The sequence below is a fragment of the Sturnus vulgaris genome, chromosome 3, assembly GCF_052056855.1.
Source record: "Sturnus vulgaris isolate bStuVul1 chromosome 3, bStuVul1.hap1, whole genome shotgun sequence".
NCBI classification, from domain to species: Eukaryota; Metazoa; Chordata; class Aves; order Passeriformes; family Sturnidae; genus Sturnus; species Sturnus vulgaris.
This window is the reverse complement of record NC_142245.1, coordinates 37,848,235-37,872,166: the sequence shown is the minus strand read 5'-3', so window position 1 is coordinate 37,872,166 and position 23,932 is coordinate 37,848,235. Positions and strand designations below refer to the sequence as shown.

The 23,932-nt window shown below is 34.7% G+C and overlaps 1 protein-coding gene across 11 annotated transcripts in view; it reads right to left on the bottom strand.

Annotated features, from left to right (window-relative positions):
- The window catches only part of TTC27 (tetratricopeptide repeat domain 27), a 157,098-nt gene that overhangs the window by 116,024 nt on the left and 17,142 nt on the right, over positions 1-23,932 (bottom strand). For all 11 annotated transcript variants that reach the window (XR_015802287.1, XR_015802291.1, XR_015802288.1 and 8 more), the window contains exons 5-9: positions 22,024-22,126; positions 19,547-19,711; positions 15,439-15,575; positions 11,125-11,237; positions 6,907-6,973 (exon numbers count right to left, since the gene is read on the bottom strand). Coding sequence is in view for 1 of the 11 variants with exons in the window: in XM_014876407.2 (XP_014731893.2) it covers positions 6,907-6,973; positions 11,125-11,237; positions 15,439-15,575; positions 19,547-19,711; positions 22,024-22,126 (585 nt within the window). In the remaining 10 variants the exon portion in view is untranslated. The remainder of the gene's footprint in view (positions 1-6,906; positions 6,974-11,124; positions 11,238-15,438; positions 15,576-19,546; positions 19,712-22,023; positions 22,127-23,932) is intronic.

The window sequence follows — 23,932 nt, the reverse complement described above, 5'->3', positions numbered from 1 at the left end:
ATGTAGACCACAGAGAAGAACAAAGTTGAAAGGGATAAAAGTGTCAATTATGCTGAAATCCGATACTTTGTAAAATAAACCAACTTCAGACAGACTGTTACTTAATCCCAGTTTTGGAATGGAATGCAAGGCTTCGCCCCTGCCCTGCAACATATGTACTACAGCACCCAGTCACTTTTCCCTAAAACATCTAAACGCAGCAAACATAACTGACAACAACAGGGCAGTCTCCTATCCACAAAACACTGCAAACCCAAGTACCAGACGCTTTGTGAATAAGCTTCCAAGAGATCCAGTCGAGTCTTTGCACATGCAGCAGAAAGAGGCAGCTTCTCTTTTGCTACGCTCAATCTGATTTCCCAGTACCGTGTGATGGGCCAGAAGGCGTACATGCACTAAATTAGCAAGTGTTCAGATCCTGACATTCCTGCAAAATGATTCAGACTTTTGAATAAAGTCTTTAGAAGAAAAAAAGTAAATGAAAGAAAATAATAAAAGAATAGACTAGCTTTGAATTCATTTGCTTAAAAAAAGCTTCACTAGAAACTAGCAAGGCTTTGCTGAGAGAAAGCCTTTGCAGTGTTATAATCTTGTAACCAACAGAGGCTATTCAAAATGGGCAACACAGCTTAGAAAAGAAGTGAAAGAAACTTTTTATAATGCCACAAAAGTTACAGCAGTAGAGACACATGGCACTCTTAATGAGCTTTTCAATACTCTTGCTGCTTATAAAACATAAAAAAACTGCAGCCATTTTCTCAGCAGAGAAAAATGCACTGCTTTTATTTAAACTATATAAACAACTTCTCTTTAGAAACCAAATTGGCATGTTAGTTTTATAGAGTTTTGATAGGAAGGCTTAACATTAAAAATATCGTATGCCATGATTTGATTGCTCCCTAGTTCCACATTAATATCGCAAATGCCACAGAAAAGATGAGAAAAACAAAGCATTTCCATTTCCACCTTCCACTCCCTCCTGCCAAAGCCCCCTTCTACAGTGAAAAGCAGAAAAAGTATTCATATATGCATATTCATACACATACACTCAATAAAGTGTGCACTGTAATTCTTCACTGTGATTTTCAAAGGTACCATACAACATCAGCTTCTATTACACTCAATAAATGCCCACCTCTGGAAAAAAAAAAATCCAACCATTCTAAAATTCCTTAAGAAAAAAAAAGTCTCTTATGGAGTCAGTAGCTCAACAAAGGGGAAAAAAGTGCCCATTTGGTCTGTCTTTTGAATATATAGTATTCCTTGGATTTTGCAGACTCCTTCCACATTCTCCAAGTCCTCCATCAGACCGTGGTATCCCTCTCAGCATCACTGGAACAATTCCAGCATGATATATCGTTGTTGTTAGAAGGTGGTAAATAACTTCAGTTTTGCAGTCCAACCAAAGTACAAGTTATAATCCTGCTTTATTTCCCTCTTTAGAAAGATATCCTCACCTGTTCAAAATGTCCACAGAGAGAAGAATTGCCAGAGCTTCCTTTTCCCTCTTTCACCACTCAATTAAAAAAACAACTATTCAACTCTCCATAAATCCTGAGAAGCCTAAGATTTTTAAGAAACCAAAGCAACTAAATGTTCATGGTCCCTTTTGTCTTCCTTCTCGTCTTCCATGGACTCCAAAGGATACAAACACGGGGCTAAGACATGGGATGCACAAAGCAAGGCTTCTCCTTCACAGTTTCTGTTAACTTTCTTTTCTCAGACCCCTACAGGTTAATATTGCTGCTGCCACTCAATGTCCCTTGATCACAACACACTAATAGGGGAAAAAAGTAATATTCTCCCACACTGGGCTAAGTGCTCATCACATTTACCACAAAAACCATTTCTCCTGCACTGTTCAAGGGCTTGGACAGAGGGAATGGGTAATTTTAAGAATCAGTTGCAGCTTCTTAATCTTGGATATCTGTTGCAGAGTCTAATCTTACTAGCCTTATTTTTTAAAAATATTTTTCTCGTTTGCAAGAGAAAAATGCAACACCATCCAGTATTTAATACTTTCCCTATTTCTCTGCAAGAACTGCAAAATATTAAAATTATAACAAAGGAATATTTATCAGTTCTTAAAGAGATGTTTCATGTGCTTCCTGGAGCTTTTTTGTATTTCAGAAATAAGTCTGCAGTCCCCTGTTCTACAACTTATGTTCACATCACAAACATTTTAATAAAGCTTTAAATGTAATTTTGAAAATTTTAAATATCATGCACACTTACACAGCACTGTTGCTCATTTCATCTCCTCTTTGGTATACTGTCTGACCTGCATTACCTATTTGAAATAATGCAAACAATAAATATTTAATGGAAATTATTTTAAGGCTTACATTTGCTCATTTCCTAAAAGGATTTTTTTTTTCAAAAAGAAGTATTTTTGCCACTGATTTATAGCTCAGTGATGTATTTGTGTAATTCTAGGGGAAAACTGCTGACTAATATAAAATACAGCAGAACGTTGCAATTGTATTTTTATACTAAAAATAATCCGCTGAAATTGAAGAAGGTAAGGAAGCACATTCAGGCATTGGAAAACTAATTTGGTGATCTGGGAGTAAACTAAGCTACAAAACCTCAGTGTAGAAGCACCACTGATTTAGTTCTTGGTTTATTACATTGTCTACTTCCTACATTCTACACTGAAAGCTCTGGCGAAAAATTTTAGTAAAAGGAAGAAACCAGTAATTCTACCAGAGAAGCACTGAGTCTCACTACTGCTTTAATGTCCCACCATCCCTCTCTTAAAAAGGCTTTTGAATGCAATATTGAGTTAGGTAATCAGAAAGTTGACCAAATACCAGCTGCATAACTGTGCCTCCAAAGTGGCATGTGTGATATTTGATTTTTAAAAAGTATCTCAGCTTTCTTAGGAGACCAAGTGCTTACCATAATAGAATTAATTTTAAAAATTTATAATTGTTTCCCTAAACTATTAAGTATGAAAAAAAAATATTTAATCCCTCTCAAAAACAAATGTTTTATTTTGTGTTTAGTCTTATGCTAAAATGTAGAATGCAAGCTGCATTACTTCTCATGTAAAGATACAATATCAACAATTGAACTATAAGGAGAAAAAAAATCTAGTGCATCTAATTTCACTTCTGGATTAGCATCTTAGAAGTTTAAATATTATAGATGGGTTAAGAGATTTGACTAGAACATCTCAAAATTTAAGTCCAAATTCTTGTTACAACAGCTGCTACCCAATCAATGAGACTACATACGCCCTCACAAGTTGTTTCAAAAATGAGCAACACTGAAAGCAATTCTCAGTTACAAAAAAATAGTGCTTTTAGAACAATAGCAACTATTTCCAAGTGACTTCAGTAAATGAAAAGCAGCAATCCTTTTGTATTGACTGCAGTTGCCAAGCAGTGAATTAACAGTGTTGCTTTTAGTATTATAAGTTATGTTGTATAATAGATGTAGATATTGATATATAGATATCTCTTAGAGATCTTTTACAGATATGAAAGGGAGTTTAGAATGCCAGTTTCCCAAACTGCACCTAGTACAAGGCAGGATAACATCATCTGCTTGAGATCAATTTGATCATCCTTTCCCTCTCATACTAGATCTTAATTCTCTCTGCTCTAGCAAAATTGCAAGTCACACGAACTTATTTTGCAGTGTCCAAAGCAAGAGGATCTCTTGATGATACACTGATCAATTAAAAATGCCTTGTAATTTTTCAAGTTTCCTAAGATAACTTGAAATGCCTTGCTTTTTTGAGGAAACATGAATTTCAGTAGATATCAGATGAATGCATGACAACCATCTAACCAGCCTGCAGATTTAGGAATCCACATGTAGGCTGAGAAGATGCCTGCTCACACACACACACAGAGCAGTTTGATGCTAAAGAAATTACTAGAGCAGCACTGATATAGTGCTCATTTGCCTGCTTTGGCAGTACCAAAGCTTGCTAAATACCTTAAATACAAGTGATAACAGCTACGGCACCATTTAATTTACTCAGCTAGCAGACACCATAGGAACCAAGGCTGGATTAACACTCACACCAAGGCCGTGCTAACATGGGCACAGAACATCCCTACTGCCAGGGAACACAGGGATGGATTTGCCTCAGTGACTCAGATCGGAGACACAGAAGAGCTCAAAGATTTCATCACGAAATTCTGCAGTGACTTTTCACAATTTTAGGCTCAGATGCAAGCTCCACAAAAGGTACATTTACTGAAAAAACTCATGTAAGGTAACATCTGATTCTTACTTTTGGCTTCTGGGAAATATCTGGGAAGGTGTTACTACAATTCATACTTGCTCTTGTTTGTGTCTTGGGACGACAGGTCAAGATCAAAAGAGAAAATAATTCTAAGATTCAACTGTGTCCCTATATCCAATTAGTGGAAACATCAGGCAAAAGTTTAAAAGAACACTATTCTGATACAGAGAATTATTACTCTTCAGTAAATTATTATTTACTCTAATATTTAGACAACCAGCTACTTCTTTACCTCACTGCTGTTCACTGAATTTTGCATTACTAGTGAGATCTACATTCCTATTCATCTACTGCCATAGATCTTTCTTTTCTGCTACACTGAACACAAATTGATAGGGAATCCTACACAGATCACTCAGCTGTTTCTCTGGAGATCTAACCTGGCAGTGGCTGCTGATATGACAAGTGTGAAGTAAGCCATAGTTGACTTAGCAGCTCTATAAAAATATAGATAAGTAAATAAATGAAAACATAAGCTCCTCATAGTCATGGCAATAAAATAATTAAAGACTAAGCTAATCAGCTGTCCTGTGATTTTTGAGGGATCAGCCACTAGATGGCAGAAAAACGCAGTTTGATCTTCCCATGATGATGAAGAATTCACCCAATAGATCTTTCACATCTGATCTAACAGGTTATCTGTCAAGCAATGTCAGATAAAGGACGACAGGAAGACTGATTATCTTTCTTCCCCAGTGCACAACCTACCCTGACTTTTTCTACTCTGAGGTAAAACCTAAAATATTTAAATGTTGGAAAACTCAAGTGTTAAAACAGTTAAACCCCATACCTACTTTAATTATTCTGAAAGCAGACCATATAGGAGTAGGGTCAATTTTGTTAAAGATATTCTATTATCACAAGATCACTCAATTGAATATAAAAATGATAGGATAAACAAAGAAGTTATCTCAATATTCAGGTATATAATGCCTGATTTTCCACCCAATAATGATGTGAACGATAGTGGCAGTGAGGAGACTGAAACAAGGGGTAGAGAAAAATAGTCCACAGAGTTTGGAAATAAAATATGAGAAGCAAGATTCTGAGTTTTCACAGAAAACCCTATTTCTATAGTTTTATATACTATTTAAACATATATATGATTTTAACAACAAAAATGGCAGCATTTGTCTTAATGAAATTACACGCATGTCTTGAAACTTCATACATTTGTATTAAGATCACTTTTGGGGGAAAAATTGCTTACAATACTCAGTTCACCAGTTTGGTGTCACTCCTACAGGCTTCTTTTATATGTATATTTCCTTACTTTATATGGGTTTATTATTTCGGTAATCTTTTGTTCCCCTTTAATGATCATTATTCTTTAATCATCTTATTGGCTACTTCAATTACTACAACAGGACAGTGGACAGTCTCATATTTTTCTACATTTCAACTTTTTCCTGTTCTCTATTCCTACCTTTTGGGAAAAAAACAAAAACAAAACACCAAATCCAGAACAAAACTGTAGTTCAAAACAAAATACTTCAGAAATTATATAATGAGGAATTATATCACTACAATCATTGTAGCAACAAAGAGAAAAACCTACAAAGCCCAAACTTTTTTACAGTAATTTACCCAGTTCCTCTATACATCCCCTTTTACATATACTGTATTAGCAGAGGGACCTAAACAAACAGTACTTTTAAACCAACCTATTTTACATTTATCTAGTAAGATTAGGATTATCTTTCTTACAGATAGAACCTCCTCTTACCAAAAACCCTCTGCCAAGGATTACCATAGTTAACCTTAGATTACTGTCCCTGGTCCTTTCACATAACTACAACCGTCAGTGGTAAGATTCTAGCTCAAGTGAAACCCAAGGGGCTTTTGCTGAGATCCAATAATTTACTTTTTCAGATGACACTACTACAGCAATACAGTCTCTTGCTACAAGGCTTAGGTAGGAGAGCAAGTCCTCTTTCCTGTATGCAAACTTAGATCTAACATTGTGCAAAGTAAGCAAAAAAGGCAACATAAGGCCGAGCCTTTCCTCCTACATCCTATCACCTAAACGAATGTTGAAAACCCCACAAAAGCAGAAAAGATCAGGGAAGGAGCAAATTGTGTTCTGTCTTAGGTAGAAAAATACAAAAATTACATTAAAAATACGGAGAATTTTCAAAGTTTCATTGGAAGTTACAGATTTGTTTTGTAGCAAATCAGCCACTGAATTGGGAAGAAACATGTCTAAGCAGAACATCTGACATAGATTGAATAAATCTGATAGAATAAAGCTGAAATTTCTTTAGAACTCTTCTTGAACACTGTTTAAAGAAAAGCACCTTCAACACCAGTGTCACAAGAAGAGTTTGCTGTAAAATTATTTAGCTGCATATTATGTTATAATTCATATAGTAATAAAAGTTAAACACAAATATGTTTTGTATGTGTTTTGAGGTGAAATTAAATTTTTAGATGTCAAGAATTTCCTGCATGATGATGGCTGATAATAAGGTTAAACTTCAGTATACTTTAATTTCTTGAAATAAGAAAAAATTAATGAAACATCTGAGTACTAACACAAATTTGGTTTACAAACAGTTTCCTGGTTAGTGTGACTGACAGATTATTGCTTGGTACTTAAATATTAAGTGAAAATATGTTTATTAAGGGCCAGCTAAGTTACTTACTGAAGTAAAAGCCAGAAGTTCCTCTTCAGTTAATTTGTGTATTGGATTGTTCTTTTGGAAGTCTATACTGTAAAGAGAAAAAAAATAAAACAATGCCGATTTCACCTTTACAATAACATTATTCAGAACACATTTTTCAAACTTGCAGAAATTTAAAGGACATTCTGGAAATGACAAATGGGAGTATGGCATATGCAGAAAATGACCTAGACCTAGAAAACAATCACAGAAATAAAGAACCATTTAGGGGAACAAGATATTTTATAAGTACCTTTCTAACACCACCCTCAAGTGAAATGTCTTACTTGGTTTAAGCTCATGGGAATAACAATTTCACCAATCCTAAAAAAAGTTTAAAATCTATTGTTTGTTTTTACAGAGATTTAAAACCCTACAACTAATTGAATGCAGCTTCCGCAAAGCAAAAAACTACTAATGCTCAATAAGTGCTGAAGGGTAATCTCAGACAAACATCCTCTTTCCAGTCACTCAAAAAACATGACCACAGGAGTCTCACACTAACCAGCATTACTGTTACCTTGATGTATTCACAGGGGGAAAACAAGAATTAAACTTTTTTTTTTCAGAGTTGGATATGCTACAGGGATGATAAAGAAATCTGGCCTATAACTCTGTGTGAGTAAATGTTTTCCTTAGTCAACAGCTCCCCAACATTTAAAAACATACTACAAGAGATATCACCAAATTACACAAAAACCAACAAAAGCTATAATTCAAGCTCCCTTTTAAAACCAAAGATACCAAGTGAAAATATATCCTAAACTGTATCACAGATGATGGATCATCACCAAACCCATATAATGACTATATATATAAGCCCAAACTTATCACACTAAATTCTGCAGCAGGCTTCATATCCTAGGCTAAAATTGCAAAAATACCTATTGTGGTAATAGGTTATAGACTGAAATTATGCCCTCTGCATTACTTAACTCACCTTGGAGATCACTTTGCCTGGTTGTTCAGGCATGATTTCTTCTACTTAAATGCACACAGACTACTCATAACAATTTCTAGAAGAAGGCTTGAGAGCTCTTCCAGCTCTTTTTCCTGCACTACAAACCTCTCACTTCAGCCAAATTGTTATCTAGTATGTTCCCACTGACCTCCCATGATGGAGGTTCCACACACACTTCCTACCATTTATGCTAATGCTCCATAATACCATCAGCTTCAGCAAGCTATTTGAGCATGGCCACAAGGACATAAAGGAAAGTTTATTAACTATTGCTTCAATACATTTTCCCTGATCTCCCCATGTTAAAAAACAAACAAACAAAAACCCTATGCTGTTGGTGCACTGTTTTGAAAGTTTTAGATAACATTGCTAGGAAAGAAATTCTGACATATATTTATATATAGATACCTATCTAACTGTTCTTTCCCTTCATTCTGAAAATTTTCATATAAACAAGAAAGTTATAAAGAATTTCACTGCTGCAGTTAAGCATTTTTTCCATATCTAATGTCAGCTGCTAGCAGACAGACTTCTAGTCGGTTGGATGTAGTCAACTCAAGTCAGCTGACTTCAGGTAAACAACAGCAAGTTTCTCTATGCATGGGGGGATGGAACAACCAAAACAAAAAGGAAAAAAAGGCACCAAGAAAAGTTCAAGGATTATACGAACTCAACAGCAGTTAGGCAACCAGAATGTTAAATGTCATGACCATAGCTTTTGAAAAGCACAGGTAAACCAAGAGACAGTTAAATTTTGACACAAGTGGAACTTATTTTTCATCATCCTAAAAATATATTGATTCAAGCAGAAAGGATTAATCCTCTTCTTATTCCTGATCAGTTTTTGTCAGAGCTTTTTGAAGCTCATAGATGCAGCTCTTCCAGATCAAAGCAGTGCCAAAATAGAGCTCTGATTTCCATTTCTGTCACATCCATTTACAAAGCTCAAAGACAAGTAAGTACAGAAATGTAAGTCTTGAAAGACAGGAGAACAACTAAATTGTTTTAATTATTTTCTATACTGAATCAAATAAAATTTAAAGCTATAATTTGAATCTGAATCCAGAGTAGAACTGTACCTTAGTTTTATGCATTTCTAATGACTGTGTTAGTTCTTGTCAGACTACTTTATGAAAATTTAATTTCTATGACCTGTATTTGTTCTGGTTACAAGGACAGATAAACCAGTTCATCCCAGAGAATTCCAGGAGTTGAACTCTGAGTATAGAATCTACTGTGTAAGATCAATGATGAGGGATCTTGTGATAACAATATGAAGAGAAGTCACTAAACATCACATCATTCCGTTTTGTAAGGTATTTTCTTTCCATTCTTTAATCTTGTCTTAAGGAGTTTATTGAAATAAAAGAGGGCAAGAAAACAGTGAGAAACAGACATTCTTTAGACACATAAAACAGAACCTCTGAGTAAGATCCACTGTGCAGCAGAAAAAAGTATTTTCTAGTAAAACAGCAAAAGCTGATTGTCAACAGCTTACAACGAATTCTTAAATCTGATGAATCAGGTCTACCTTGAGAGCCTAATGGATAAAGTATCCAGCTTAACTAATGAGTTACAAACTTTCGGACTTAATGAGCCATATTTGAAACAGTGGAATTAAGAGCAATCCAAGTATCTCTTTTTGGATTATAACTACATGCTTGCTTCAAAAACTGATTTTCAAAGATGAAAAATGTTAAAGAACATTGCTAAAGCTACTAAAATAAAACAGCTTACAGGAATTTTAAAGCTAACTTATTAATTACGAAATGAAGCATTTACCCTCCAGAACTGCAGTCCTCACACAGGAAAGAAAAGCACAGAACCTGCTATAGAAGAAGGCTTCAGAAGAATGTTTTGCCTAAAAGCCAGTGCTAAATGCTTTAACATGTCTATGCCTCCTCACAAACTGACATACCAACAACTGGTATGGACACCAAGGGTACAGCCAGCAATCCAAGCCTAAACTCTGTTACAAGAAGAATTCTCTAAGCTGCCATCCTACTACAACAGCCCTTCTTGCAACATGGCTGGATCTCAGATCTTGTCTCCATCTCTGACTGAGACAGCTTCAGTTGCTTAACGTTATCCCACCCCCTGAATGGCATTTACCATTGCTATAAGGAAGCAACATTGAATTTGGTTTAGTTGCATGTCTTTAGTTTTGTCTTGCCTTGAGTCTTACCAAACTCACACATACACACAACTGGCAGTCAATATGGTTCCTAGCCACTGCTCAGAACATGACAGTGGCAGTTTCAAAGTCAAACACTGTGATCAAAAAACTTACTGTGCAGTCAGCCAATGTAAACCTCAAATTGTACACTTAAAAAAAAAGGAAAAAGAGTAGTAAGCAAATTAAAATTTCCTTCAGAAGGGAGGGAACAGGAAGGATTATATAACCCGAACATAAGACAATACTGTGTTAAAAATGAAGTCCTCATGAAAATGGTCCTCAGGAAAGGAAAGGTTTTGCCTTGACTTGAACCAGAGTGCAGAAGACTCAAAATGATTGGGCTAAGAATTTATGTCAAGCCACTGTTCACTACATAGTCCTCAAACTGGATCAAATAGATACCATCATTTTGGAGCTCATGGACTGGAAAAGCACTTTGACAGTCGGTGATGGTGAACACTGCACTGAAGTCATTGACTGACTATATTATACTTCCACATGCCATAACTTCTGATCCTCAGATCTCAAGCCTGCCTTTTGTTCTCCTATGCTATTCACAAAACCCATGTAGCATAAAATTTCTAAGAGTTAGGGGAAAAAAAACAAGGTGTAAAAGGACTTTATACTATAGCCTTTAACTATTCCCATTTCAGTGAATAGCAGGCAGTGCTTTGCTTGGTAGTTGATCCTCACAGGAAATTGGCAATTGCAGAATCTGAAATATGTTTTCAAAATCTACCTAAGTGCTATCACTGTATGGTAGCTAATGTCAGCTGATATTTAAAGTGTAATTAACCTGAAGCACAAAGAATACAAAGCTTTTGAAAGATAAAACAACAATATAGCTATTAATGAAATATTGCTGAAATTCTGAACTGGAGACTAATGCTCATTCTGACATAACTGAAAATGCTACCCATCTATAATGCATATCTTTTAGCCAGACTATATAATAAGGAAGGGAAGAAGTTCCATCAAATTAACCATTTCATTATTTCGTTGTCACAATGATTCATGCAGTTGTTTGTTTAGTTTTTTTTTAAGTAACCATAAATTAACTTACCATATTCCAAGGATTACAGCAAGCTCTTCTGCACACAAATCAGGTACCTGGTACTGATCAGCATCTGCTAATTTTATCTCATTAAGCACTGTGTCATCATTTAAATCATAATTCTGTTGGAAGAGAAAAAGAATATTTTAAAATAGATAGAATTATGCCTTCAAAATATGAAAAAATATGGACTTGTTTGAAAAAGGATAATACTGCCATTAAAGAATGGCTCAATGGAAAGCAATTTACCATTATGATAGAATAACTAACTAATGAAGCCAGTACAAGGAATTATCATCCAAAACATTTTTGCTACAAATATATTGTTTCTTATGCATGAGGAACAGCATTCAGAGCAACTCTAAGGTTAGCTAATATCAATTTTCTACTTAAATAAGCCGGAAGGCAGCTACCCTTTTCAAACTACTGCTCATAAAATTATCAACAATTTCATCCTCTATTATATATGTACAGACAACTGAAACAGATTGATGTCACGGTCATTAATGCAGGTTTTCAGGCTAGCCACCTGGGACCTCTGGGAATTTAAGAATTTCTGTTTAAGTATCAGCAAAACCCAACTACATAAACCATTACTTCCGACAGTAAAGATAAATTTAAAAAAAACACAAACTGAAAAGACCTCACTGAGTCAGCACATTCTGAAAACGTTTGCTCCTGGACAACTACCTTTGATTTTTCATAAAATTTCCTCTGGAACACACTTTTTATTAAAAGTGTCTTTAGTTTTACAAAAAACATGCCACCTGTAGTTCACTATTCTATCATTTAACTTGAAGAAGAAAACAGAATAATCTATGTCTGCAAAGTGTAAATTACCATGATCCTAGAATTTGTGTCTCTTTGAAAACAACAAAAGATTCCCTTGGCTGCAAGCAAAGAGGAAGTAGCTGTAATACCATTTCTTCCTTCTTCCCTTGAAAAACAAACCCAAACCAAAACAATTGGTCCTGTAACCAGTTATCATACTACTGGTTTTTAGTTATCAGTAGTAGTTTTTAGGAACTATTAAAAACAGATAATGGATTTATATTAACAGTTTTTCAAATTTCCTATTAATTTCCCTTCATGTCCCAGTAGTAGCTGTTTCTCATTCATATCTTCCGTTGGCAAGGTCAAAATGAAGGTCCATGGAAGAACAAAGAGCAAACAGGAATGCTTTGAAGTGGGTTTTCTGCATTCATCACCAGTATTTCATCACTATATAAATGAAAGGAAACTGATTTGACAGAGAATGTGAAGAAAATAAGGGTTTTTTTATTTTAAGTGGATAAGGAAAATATTCACAGTTTCAAAGTCAAACTTATTATCATCACTTTCTTCTCTTATTATATTAGACTATATGAGGACTATCTACCACTTACAGTAGAAAATTATTTTAGAACTAGTATAATGATACTTCATCAGGTGTAACAAAAATTACAATTTAATTTATACAGCAATTAGTTTAAAATTTCCACCTTAAGGTCTACATAATTTTTAAAATCTAACTTGTATAAATAGTACTAATTACTTTAGCTTCACTATGAATATTAATCAACTGAACTCAACTGCAACTATATGCCAGAGCTTTAAAGTGTAACTTCCATTTGTAGATATAAAAATTTCTTCGTTCCCCCAAAACATAAAACCAGCTCTGAATTGTTTAAAACTGATCAAACCATTTTAACATATCACTGCATATCAAGAGTCCTTATGCATCACCTCAAGTTTGACACTTTGCTTTCACAGAAACTGACCTGGGAGCAAAGATTTGAATTTACAACCATTTATTTTGAAATGCAAATAGTTTTGCTTCTATCAACACCTGAGATAACATAATTGCTCAGCACCAGAGGGAAGGATGAAGCCCTTGAGCAGAAATCAGCACAAGTACCTATCCAAACATTGGACACATCATTATTTTGATGGTATTTTAATGGAATTAAATTACTCATCACTTAACTGTAAAATAACTTCTTCAGTCTTCCTACTGAACAAGACTAAGGGGAGAACTTTAAGACCATGGAGGTAAGCACTCCAAAATAGGAGATGAAAATTAGGTGGAACCAGTCTCATCTTATCCAAACTGTCAGAATATACAGTTTTCTTAGGAAATTCTCCATTCATCCAGGATAAATCCTATCTTGAGACAAATAGAGCACTTCCCTGTATATGCAAATGGCAGATGTAAAATAAAAACTCTGCAGAGAACATGAAGAAAATTTGCCTACTATAACATAGCCTGTCATATGCATATGTTAATGCTGTGGAGATTCTCAGTCTCTTAAGATTTAACTTTTATTTATTTGCCATGAATTGTCTTTTTAAAGTATACAAGATACAGCAAGTATCCTCCCTAGATCCCTTAGACAGGGATGCAATTATGTTGTTGGTAGTTCTTGGCAGAAGGAAACTCAAATTTTAGCTAAAATAACTTCAAGATACATTCAAGGCCAACAAATTTGAAATCAGACCTGGCAAAAGAATCACTAGGATTTACTGCTTAAGTTAATTACATTGTACTGACAAACCATATTAATAAATTGTATTTTGATACTACATTATCAATAAAAAGATTTTTTGAAAAGGAGAACAAAATACAACCTTTAGTTGGTAATTCAATCTACACATGAATTGAAGAATCTACTTAGTTAAACCTGGTATAATACCTGTGGCAGAACACTCACACAAGTTAATAAAATGTCTGAACTTGAAATATCGTATGTTTTCCTCAAAGCAGCACATGGTTCTACTACAAGATTTTCTAGAATTTGACACACACAAGATGCAGAAATAAAAAGTTCTGATTTTTTAATTTTTAATTTTTTTTTTGAGAAGTAGACTGTGGGAACAGAAAGCCTCACTTCCTTTAACGAGGAGCCCGAGTAACTTACGGAAGAATTATACAAAGAGTCACTCAGATTTGCACAAAACTCAACCCCCACCCTGAAGCCAGAACCTTCTGTTTCTAGCATTGCCTTTCCACTTTTCCTAAAGCATAGTTATGCTTATTTTCTCTAGCATTATTTTCAAGATATACTTAGTAAAATTTTAGTAGGAAAGTATGGGTCACATCAGCATGACTGCCTGATTTTTAAAGGTTCCAATTATCTACATCTTTCTCAAATTCTCTGCTAGTTCAGAAGCTCTGTGCCTGTTCACTGAAAGGACATAAGTGTATAATACTTGATTAGCAAGGACAAAGTATTTCATTCTGAGTTATACTTACAGCCGAAGCTACTGTAGCCATTTTTATTGAAATAATTACAAAATTTTATCCCAAACTACAGTCTTCATCAGAAATAGCATACTAAGGTAAATGCTTCAGAAATTTGCGAGTACTTGGAAAAAAAACACTTGAACAATATCCCAGTTAGGAATTCAGAGATCAATGCATCCTATCATTTAGTTCTAGGTAAATGTATTTGAAGTCTATAAGTGTGACATTCACCAGGCAGCCTCCCCTGAGCTCTCACTGTCCTATAAGGGGTTGCCATATGTATGTTTACCATAAGCCTAAATTGTGACACATGCAGTCAAGCTCGTTTCATCAAATCAAATGCAGCACCAAGGATATGCTAAGGGGCAAACAGGGAAAATCTAGATTAGTCTCCTAAGACATTTATGCATTCAATTTAGAAATAGGAAGTATTGACAATTTTTTTGCATAAGATCCCTGCTTGACCTGGAAGTCTATCAAGGCACAACGTTTTTTTATAAAGGCTTTCCTACTTTAAGTAGAAACTTGGGACCATAATGGCTCAATTAATCTCTGGCTTCTCCAGCAAGTTAAATCTCCTTATGAGGGAAAAATGCCATCCTAAATCAACACAGTGGTTCTCAAGCAATTTATAATTGAAATCATTATGCACACTCTTAAGATCAGTAGGACCAACTCACGTAATTCATGCCATAGGAATAAGTAGATCAATTTCCTATCTTTGCACTGTAACTGAATACGCCTGTCAGTCTGTAGGAATCTGTGAAATTCTGTGATGCCTTGCAGGCTATTTTGAAAATCTGCCTCTCACCTGTTTTCCTAGCTCCATCATTCTTAGTCACTAAAAATTAATGCATGAACTGTAGAAGACCATATTTGCAAACATGGTCTTAGTTGAGTAGCCACATCTGTCTTGCAGACATTCACATGTTGTTTTCCCCCATGTCCTTTAATATTAGCCCCACAGCTCTTCCATAAACTTTCAAAAACCCCAGCTAAGTTGCACTAGGCACAACATACTTTCCCCAAGCAGACACACAACAAAACCCTCAGAACATTTTCATTTTAAGAAATTAAAACAATTCTTCTCAGATACATACTATTGTTAAACTTTCCAGAGGTGTTGGAGCTGGACTTAGTTCACTGTGAGGAAGGAGGAATCCATCTGTTCTTTGAACATCCAAAATAAGCTGAGCAACATATTTTTCCTGAAATCGTGTTCTCTTCCCCAAAGCACCTACGGAAAATACGTTTATATTAGTGAACACTAAAAATCAGTTATCTAATTATATACTAGAGAGTTGCTACCAAAAAAATCCCAGACGAAACAGAGAAATACATTGAGAATTAACTTTTTAAATTTAGCAGAGGTTTAACACTGCTTGATCTCTGCCTGGAGTGTTCTCACTGCCAGCAAATACACAAAGTAATACACATTACAAACACACAAACACAGCTATATAGGTCTTGTGAAGCTGCTTTCAAATAAATTCCCCATAACCCAGCATTTTGAAAACTCATAGTCATCAAGTTTCATCACTTCTCCGCTTATTTCCTAGCAATAAACCAGAAACAATTGTTCAATTTGCCTGCTAGAAGTTAGTGACTACATGGAGGCATTTATGCAAATGAAAATCCCATAATATCTTACAGGCCATCCTTTTAAATATTTCAAATCTTCATTTGAAGAGTCAGGTCTTTGAAGAAGGATCACAGACATGTTAGCAGCATATGTCATGTAAGATATTGTAAAAGGAATATTGGGAGTGAGTGAAACAGCAAACCAGTGAAGGCTGTATAATAAATTAACCAATATTCAGAATGCACAATGTGAAATTCCTTAGTGTCGTTTCTTCAGTTCCTTATTGGACCCACTGACAATTTTTATTAATTTTTAAAGGGGTAATTGATATTTACACCAAATTTTAAGGAGAAATGCATCTGTTCCTCTTCTGTTAGCAACTCACTTGCAAAATACAGAGAAATAAAAAAAAAGTAATTTCAGGACAGTAACTTCAATTAACAGAATTTTAGCTCCTAACCAGAGCCAAAATGGAGATAAAAATTACTCTATAAATTTTGGAGGTTTGCTTGCTCATTATTAATGTAATACAATGCTCAGACAGTGCTCGTAATGTTCACAATGCTCAGAAATGAATGAGAGTTAATCCACAGCTGCTTTTGCAGAACCAATTAAGACCAAATAAAGTTCTTATTTTTGTGATAATTTTAAAAAATTTTCAGTATATAGAATCTTTGATGTCAAGACTCAAAAACGTGACTGCTTATGTGACAAAGGCCTGAAGATGAGGCTGCTGTCCATAAGAATCATCCAGCAGAGGCACTGAAATAACAGTCACACAATTTTCTTCCTGGAAGTGGAAAGAGATTAGTAAGGAAGCCAGAAATTAAACTGATTTCTCCTTTTCTGCCAGTTATCCCTTTTAGTGGAAAAGCCCTGCATTAAGAGTTTATGAAGAAACGAAAAAGATTCTAAAAATATCACTTTGAAAACCACACAGCACATTCCAGAGAAGAGACACACAATGAGAAATACTGGCTAATGATTCATACTAAATTTACACAGTAGCATTCAATTCTCTATTTTTACTCTGCTTGAAAATCACTATGCTATAATTCACTTCTTACGTCTTACTGCCTAAACAGCTGAAGGAAACACTTGCAAACTTATTCTGGATACCAACAAAATTGCTTACTACCACTCCAAAACTGTGATTTGTTTATGCTCTCATATGCACACACCTCCCACCCCAGTTTTTAAACCTAAGAATTCCTTGCTATTACAGGGACAAAACACTATTTTTTCCTTGAAAAATATGTATTACATGTGTCAAAGGTGAGAAAAAATTTGGTTGGTTTATATCACCATGTATGGCAGTGTTCAAGGCTGGGCTGCATAAGGCCTTGAGAAACCTGGTCTGCTTGGAAGTGTCCCTGTCCTTGATCTTTAAGGTCCCTTTCAACCTTTAACATTCTATGGTATATCCTCACAAAGTAAAATGAATCTACACAGAAACTTTATTTTCTGTTTCATATTAAAAATTCCCGGAAACGCATTACTGGGCAGGAAAAGAATAAATATATCCCAGAGTTCAGCATTACGAATCCTCTAATCTGTTGATTTTAAATTTATTTTGGATTACTATCCTTCATTTCACTAAATTTATAAGCAAGAAGGATCATGCTGTTCTCTTTTATTGGAAATTGTTTTGTAGAGTTATTGATGGTTATGACTCATTGTGAAGGGCATGATGCTTTTCAATAAAAGATGAGCACGATACATATTTGGATTAATGGGACTTATTTAATGTACAGAAACCAAGTATGATTTATTCACACATTACTGAAATAACTTTGGAAAATAATGGTCCTAAAAATCTGTTTTAAGAACAATATATATTTCTATGCTGCAATACAATACTCAGCTCGTAAGGATTACAACCATTAATGCACATAAATGTCTCCAAATCCTTTCCTAAAAAGGAAATTCCTCCCAAAAGCCTTAAAAATGTCTTTGCTAGAGACTGGACTTTTACATTACACCAAAGTCTTTTTCGATGATGTAACATTCCTCCCATTTAGCCCAAACATGCATGTCAAATGAACTTGTCTAGAATGCCAACAATTCCCACATGTTCAGTTCAGTTCATTTGCCTTCAGGTTAGACATAACTATGTTAATAGATTTATGGAGATAAACCACAGAACCTTTAGGAGTTTCACAACACTTTTCCAAGATACTGTGTCATCACAATCTTTCTCTGGGACTATCATAACCTCTTGGTAAAATAATAAAAAATATAAATAATTCCACGGCATGCAATCTTTTTTTTTCTTCTCCAAACAAGAAGGTTTTTTCTAAGTTAGATTTAAGGAAATTATTAATCCAAAATCTGAAGATTTCCTTTAAAGGAAAAAGAAAATCCAATATGAAGACTATCTGTGAATAACCACCAGTCTCGTTGATTTTACTTGTTCTCAGTTTATTGCATTATTATATCTAGAGTACCATCATAGGTACTTTAGTTTTTAATAAAAAAAATAAGAAAAATTTTGAATAATTTTAACAAAAAGTACTTCATAATAGTGAGTCGGCAATAAATGTACACTTGGAACACACCACATGCACAGATTTTATTGCATACAGGGAAAAAAGGGTAGGATCAATTGAAATGTATAGATTCCTTCAGATATAAACTATTATGTTTTATTTCCAGTACAGATCTTTCAAAGTAAGCTTTTAAAACCTTTGAATAAATGAGCACTGAGTTGCACATAATTTCTTGGAGTTTGTGTTTCTTTGTGGTTTTTATTTGGTTTTTTGTGTGTTTTAGGGTTCTTTTTACTGCTGATGGCTTGGGGTTTGTAAAATCAAATTACTAAACTGATTCATGGTATAAACAGGATTAGCTGCAGCTCCAACCTAGATATGAAGGAGCAAAAGCCTTGCAACATAGATAAAAGTAAGGAAACTGCAAGTTTCAGTTCCTTAATGCTTTTAGTCACCAGTAAATCTACAGGAAAAAACTAGATAAAGATTTTTTGCATTTCTACTCAGGTACAATCATAAGTTCTCACACAGAAACGGTGTGATTTTGTCATTTTCATTGCCTAGCAGGACCAGCTAGACCACAGATCCATATTTATACATGTAAAGTTCTAAACGCAGCAATCTGATTTCCTGACGCCAAAGAATAGATTCTGAAAGGATAATTATCAAGTCTCCACAGTAATTGAATCCTTGTGATTTCTGTTCATCAGAAATTTGACTTCCCTAATAATTTCCTGTGATGACACCAGTCTTGAGAGTGACTTCTAAAAGCTATTTATACAGAATAGATCTACACTAGTGGCACAAAAGGTGAAACACTGCATTGAATCATCATGCAGACACCTTTAAGTGTGTCCAAACAAATTTAAAAAAGCAGAAAATATTCATCATGACACCAGGATTATAATGCCCCAACTCCTCAAAAACCCATTCAGGAATGATTTTTTTAACTAGATGTCATATTTCTCTTACAAGCAACACTAATTCTTGGAAGACAACTAAGACCTACCTGATAAACAACAACTTTTTTCAAAGTACAGTTCTTTACTACTTGGATATGTCACCAAAAAATCCAACAAGCCAAAGGTTAGTTTGGTCCAACCAATCATGCTCATACACTTTTCAAGCACAACTTACCTGTAAGGTTAATCTGCAGTTTTGTTATGTCTTTAGCCATATTGAAACAGTGCTTAGCTTTTTTATATTCATAGTAAAACAAAAATGTGTAGGCAGACTCAAGATGGAACTGAACTGCTAAGTGCCAGCTTTCACCACCTGTGAACAAAGCTTCTACTTCTGTCACTGCAAATTAAGAAAAAGAAAAGAGATGAAAATGCAGTTGAGGAGAATGGTATTTTAAAAATATATTTAATATACCAAGATAGAAAGTCTGTTACTCTTGACATCTTCACACATTGAAAAATTCACTGACAGCGTATAGAAGATACATGTGATTTAAAGCATTTCTCAAATTTTATATCTAAGGATTATTACCAGAAAAAAAAAGAAAAGTTCAATCTTTGCTTGTATTTAGCAGCAAAGCTGAACTGGGAAATATCACTTCTGCAGAAAATAAACAACTCTAATTGTATTGGACCTTCTAAAGAACATAAAAACAAAATATTGAGCTAATACCCACCCCTTAAATTTAAGAAAGTCTCAAATTAAAGATTCAACAGCAGACTGAGCATTGAATGGTAGCTTAGGATTCGTAAGATATTTTCTGTTTGATTGGGTTTTGTTTGTGTGTTAAGTTTTTGTTTGTATGTTTAAATAATTATTGATTTGCTGAATTATAAAGATCATGTTTCTCCATCTGAACTGGAGAAAATACCTTTCTGAACAGATCTGAAGTTTAGAAAGAAGACTTGACTTTTTTCATCCAGCATAAAAACATCTGTATTTCTTATATATTTAAGTTGTATCCAAGTACAGTAAGTTACAAGAGAATATTCCTGCAAATACAGAGCATTAAGTTGAAAATTATTCATGCTGATTATTCTCAAATGGAAGTGGGTTTTTTACTTCATGCTTTATTTCTGCATTTTGCAAAAATATTTAGATGATAAGAATTCCAAAAAAGCTCACAGCATCACAGTATACTCAAAAAAGACTGGTTACCCAGTTATAGCACTGAGGCTGTGTTTCTTAACGTATGTTTAATTTTTCAAACAAGCTTTTAAAGTCTTAGTGTAAAAAAAATAGTATTATCAAGGATTTTTTAAACATTTTCTCTGCATTTTTTGATTTTTTTTTAATTTAGAGATTGGCAGTCAACTCTAGCATGAATAGATTTTACTGTTTAAACCTCCTAGGCTTTTTTTTTTTTAGTACTTGTTAATCCTGAAAACCTTTCACTTAATATAGAAAGCTGCTAAGTCTGAATATAGCTTTTGCACAGCTTTTTAAATTCACTAAATCAAAATTGCATAGATCATAAATCCTGCCTAGTAACATCTTTTTCAAAGACGAGATTAAAAAATTAAAAAAAAAACAAAAAAAACAAACCCCAGAAACTAGTAATATAAAAATATTACTCCAAGCCTACAGAATGCTGGACATGCAGGTACAAGTAGAAACCACACAAGAAAATCGCAACTTTTGAATGGAGTGACACAATACAACTTCAAAGGGGAAAAAATGTCAGGTTATAGTGTTTAATTGTGCATTATAACTAGATTTTCCCCAGGTAGCAAGTTTCAATGAGCTGATACAAGAGTACTTGTGCTAAAGCCCTATGATGAACCCAAATGACACATGGAGAAGCAGTCTTACCACTACCTAAATACCATTTATTCACTGTGCTTCATTAGTTTAGGCATTTTGAGACTTCAAGGACCTTTGGGGGAAGCTTCACATCACTATTAGTACCGATGTAGTGGCCCAGAAGTACTGATGTCCCAAACTTAGGACATCCTTCTGGCACTCCATACCATGTTTGGCATATAGCCAAAGGGATGGGAAACTGCACTAAGTCCCATTGGTTTTGCATAATGGCTGCTTCAGAACAGAAGGGAATCCTTGCAGCTGTCTTCTATTCAGGTGATGATACTGACCTAACACTTGAGAAAAATGTAATTTCTCCTGAATTTGAACGTCTTTTTCCTCTAGTAACTAACACAAAGTTTTCTTGAGAACTCGATCTAGACAAGCAAGAGGGTTATTCAAGCCCTACTCAAAGAAAATTTAAAAGGTTTAAAATAATTTACTTATAGAATATCAATGTACTTGTTTGAAATACCAGATGGCTTCAGTGAGAAAATAAACAAACTGGTAAGAGGCACTGGGCAGCAAAAACTGCCAGAAAGAAGGTCACTAAATATTCAGGTGTACTTTACATCATCTATCTCTGAGAACTATATCCAAGAGTCTCAAAACAAGTCACTATCACGTTCACATTTTGTCTACATTCACATTTTCATCTTAGAGGCTGAAAAATACCATGTGCCTTACAAGTCCATGCCAACTTAAGTGAAATTCTGCTCCCTCTCAACTCACTGCAGTTACATAAGTGTCTGATAAGCATTCTAATAGTTATAACTACAAATTCCCCTCCCCTGTGCTATCTTAAAAGAGAAAGTGTAAGCCAATAATACAAGTAATTAGAAATATACCTTGTTTTATACAGGCCTGGGCAAGAGTAAATAGCTCAGGTGATCTCTCCTCCAGCAACTGCTGGTGAATATTTACACATCTTAGAGTCCACCAAGCTAAAGTCTGAAAGAAAATATGGATACTTCAGATTCAAAACAAATACAGACCTTTAAGAAAATAAAAGAAAAAAAAGGAAAGTGGTTTCAAAATACAGATTTTGTAGTCTATTCAATTATAGTTTCTAAAAAATACAAACCTGTCCAAAAGAGCTATTTTATTAAGAAAACAACCATAACCTAGCATAAAGATGAACATATGCGGGCAGTTCTACAGTTCTCCAAGGGTTTGATGGATTTTCTCTCTATTAATTTCTCTAACTGCTCTTTGAACCCTGCAAATCTTTAGTACCACCATCTGGTAAAAAACGCTGTGAACAGCAGAAAAAAAGGAATGCTTGCATGCACTTATTTTGGAGCAGCCACTTGCTACTTTGATTTCATAGCTCCTAACTCTTTTAACAGAAAAGGACCAAAATAAAACCAAAACCCCAAATCCAGCTGTTTCCTGCTTATCTTCTTTTGTGTCACATAGATTATTTTAATAGAAAGCTGTGATCTCATTCTTCAGCAATCTTCCAGCCTGAAGAACCCTAAACTATTTAGTTACTATTTAGTTTTGTATGGAAGCCATTCAGTATTTCTGATAATCCACTGTCGTCCTTCTATGCATTTTTTCCTGCTCTGTTTGATCTTCTTTTATTTCTTCAGATGGCAGCATAAAGGAACCCGAGAGAGGCAAAATAGGAGCAGAATTGCTCTTGAGAACACATTACAATCACAATTGAAAGTCCTAATGTCTGTATGTTGAACTTCAGAAAGCAAAGATGTTACTGAACTAAGCAATCATTCTACAGCAGGCAGAGCTGAACCACAGCCCAGGAAATACCTGATTTTACAAAGCTTTGTACACAAAGCATAAATTCCCCACAGTCTCTTAACCTCTCCTCTAGTTGCAATAGGAGAAAATGCACGGAAAATTTAATTTTAATACTCTAGTCTCAAAATCATGTTTAAGATTATAATCTGTGAATGTAGAGCACACCTCTACAGAGGCTCTAATGCTTGCTATTTATTCTGGTGCTGCTAGCACACCAATCATTTTCATTTCATGAAAGATGTTTGATTGCTTTAGATGCACCCAGCTTCTGAACTTTTTATGCAGGTATGCTTCAGACTGACCTAAGGGCTGTGCAGTATTCAAGCACAAACATCTAAACTAATTACATGGAGCTGATTCTAATGTCCTTAGAAAGGAACCATCAAAAAGAATAATAGCATCTATTTCCAAGAGCAATGAAAGATGACTTTTGATATCAAGCTGGACAGAGTAAAGCACACAAACAGGCTTCATGAAAGAGGTCAGATCCCAACATTTATTTAGAAACCTAAAGGCAATTTAAATAACAAGTTTCAAATTACTTGAGCTTAGCTTTATACAATGAAGTATTAATTTTCCCACACAACTGAGTGTCCAGTTTAATGATACAATTTCCTGAGGCCTTATGCTTACCACTTAGAAATGCTAGACTCAGTGAGAATATATTTTTAAAGTTTCAGATAAACCAGCTGAGCTGTGTACAATATTCTATGGGCAATCGGAGCCAAGTTGAAAACTTGCAGATGATTTTTAAGCATTTACTCTTACAAGTAAAATAGCACACAGGGCTTTATTAATGCTTTAAATAATACATTTTGAACTATTTTACCTTGTTTTAAATTTATGTGCAATACTATTAAAGCAGAGAAAGTATTAAGAGGCCACCTTTGCATCAAGCTGAAAGGAAAAAGAATGGCAAGCTTTAAGTGCTACACCAAACTGTTGATGAAAGTAGCTCCTATCAGCTGTTGCCTTTGAACTATTATCCAAACT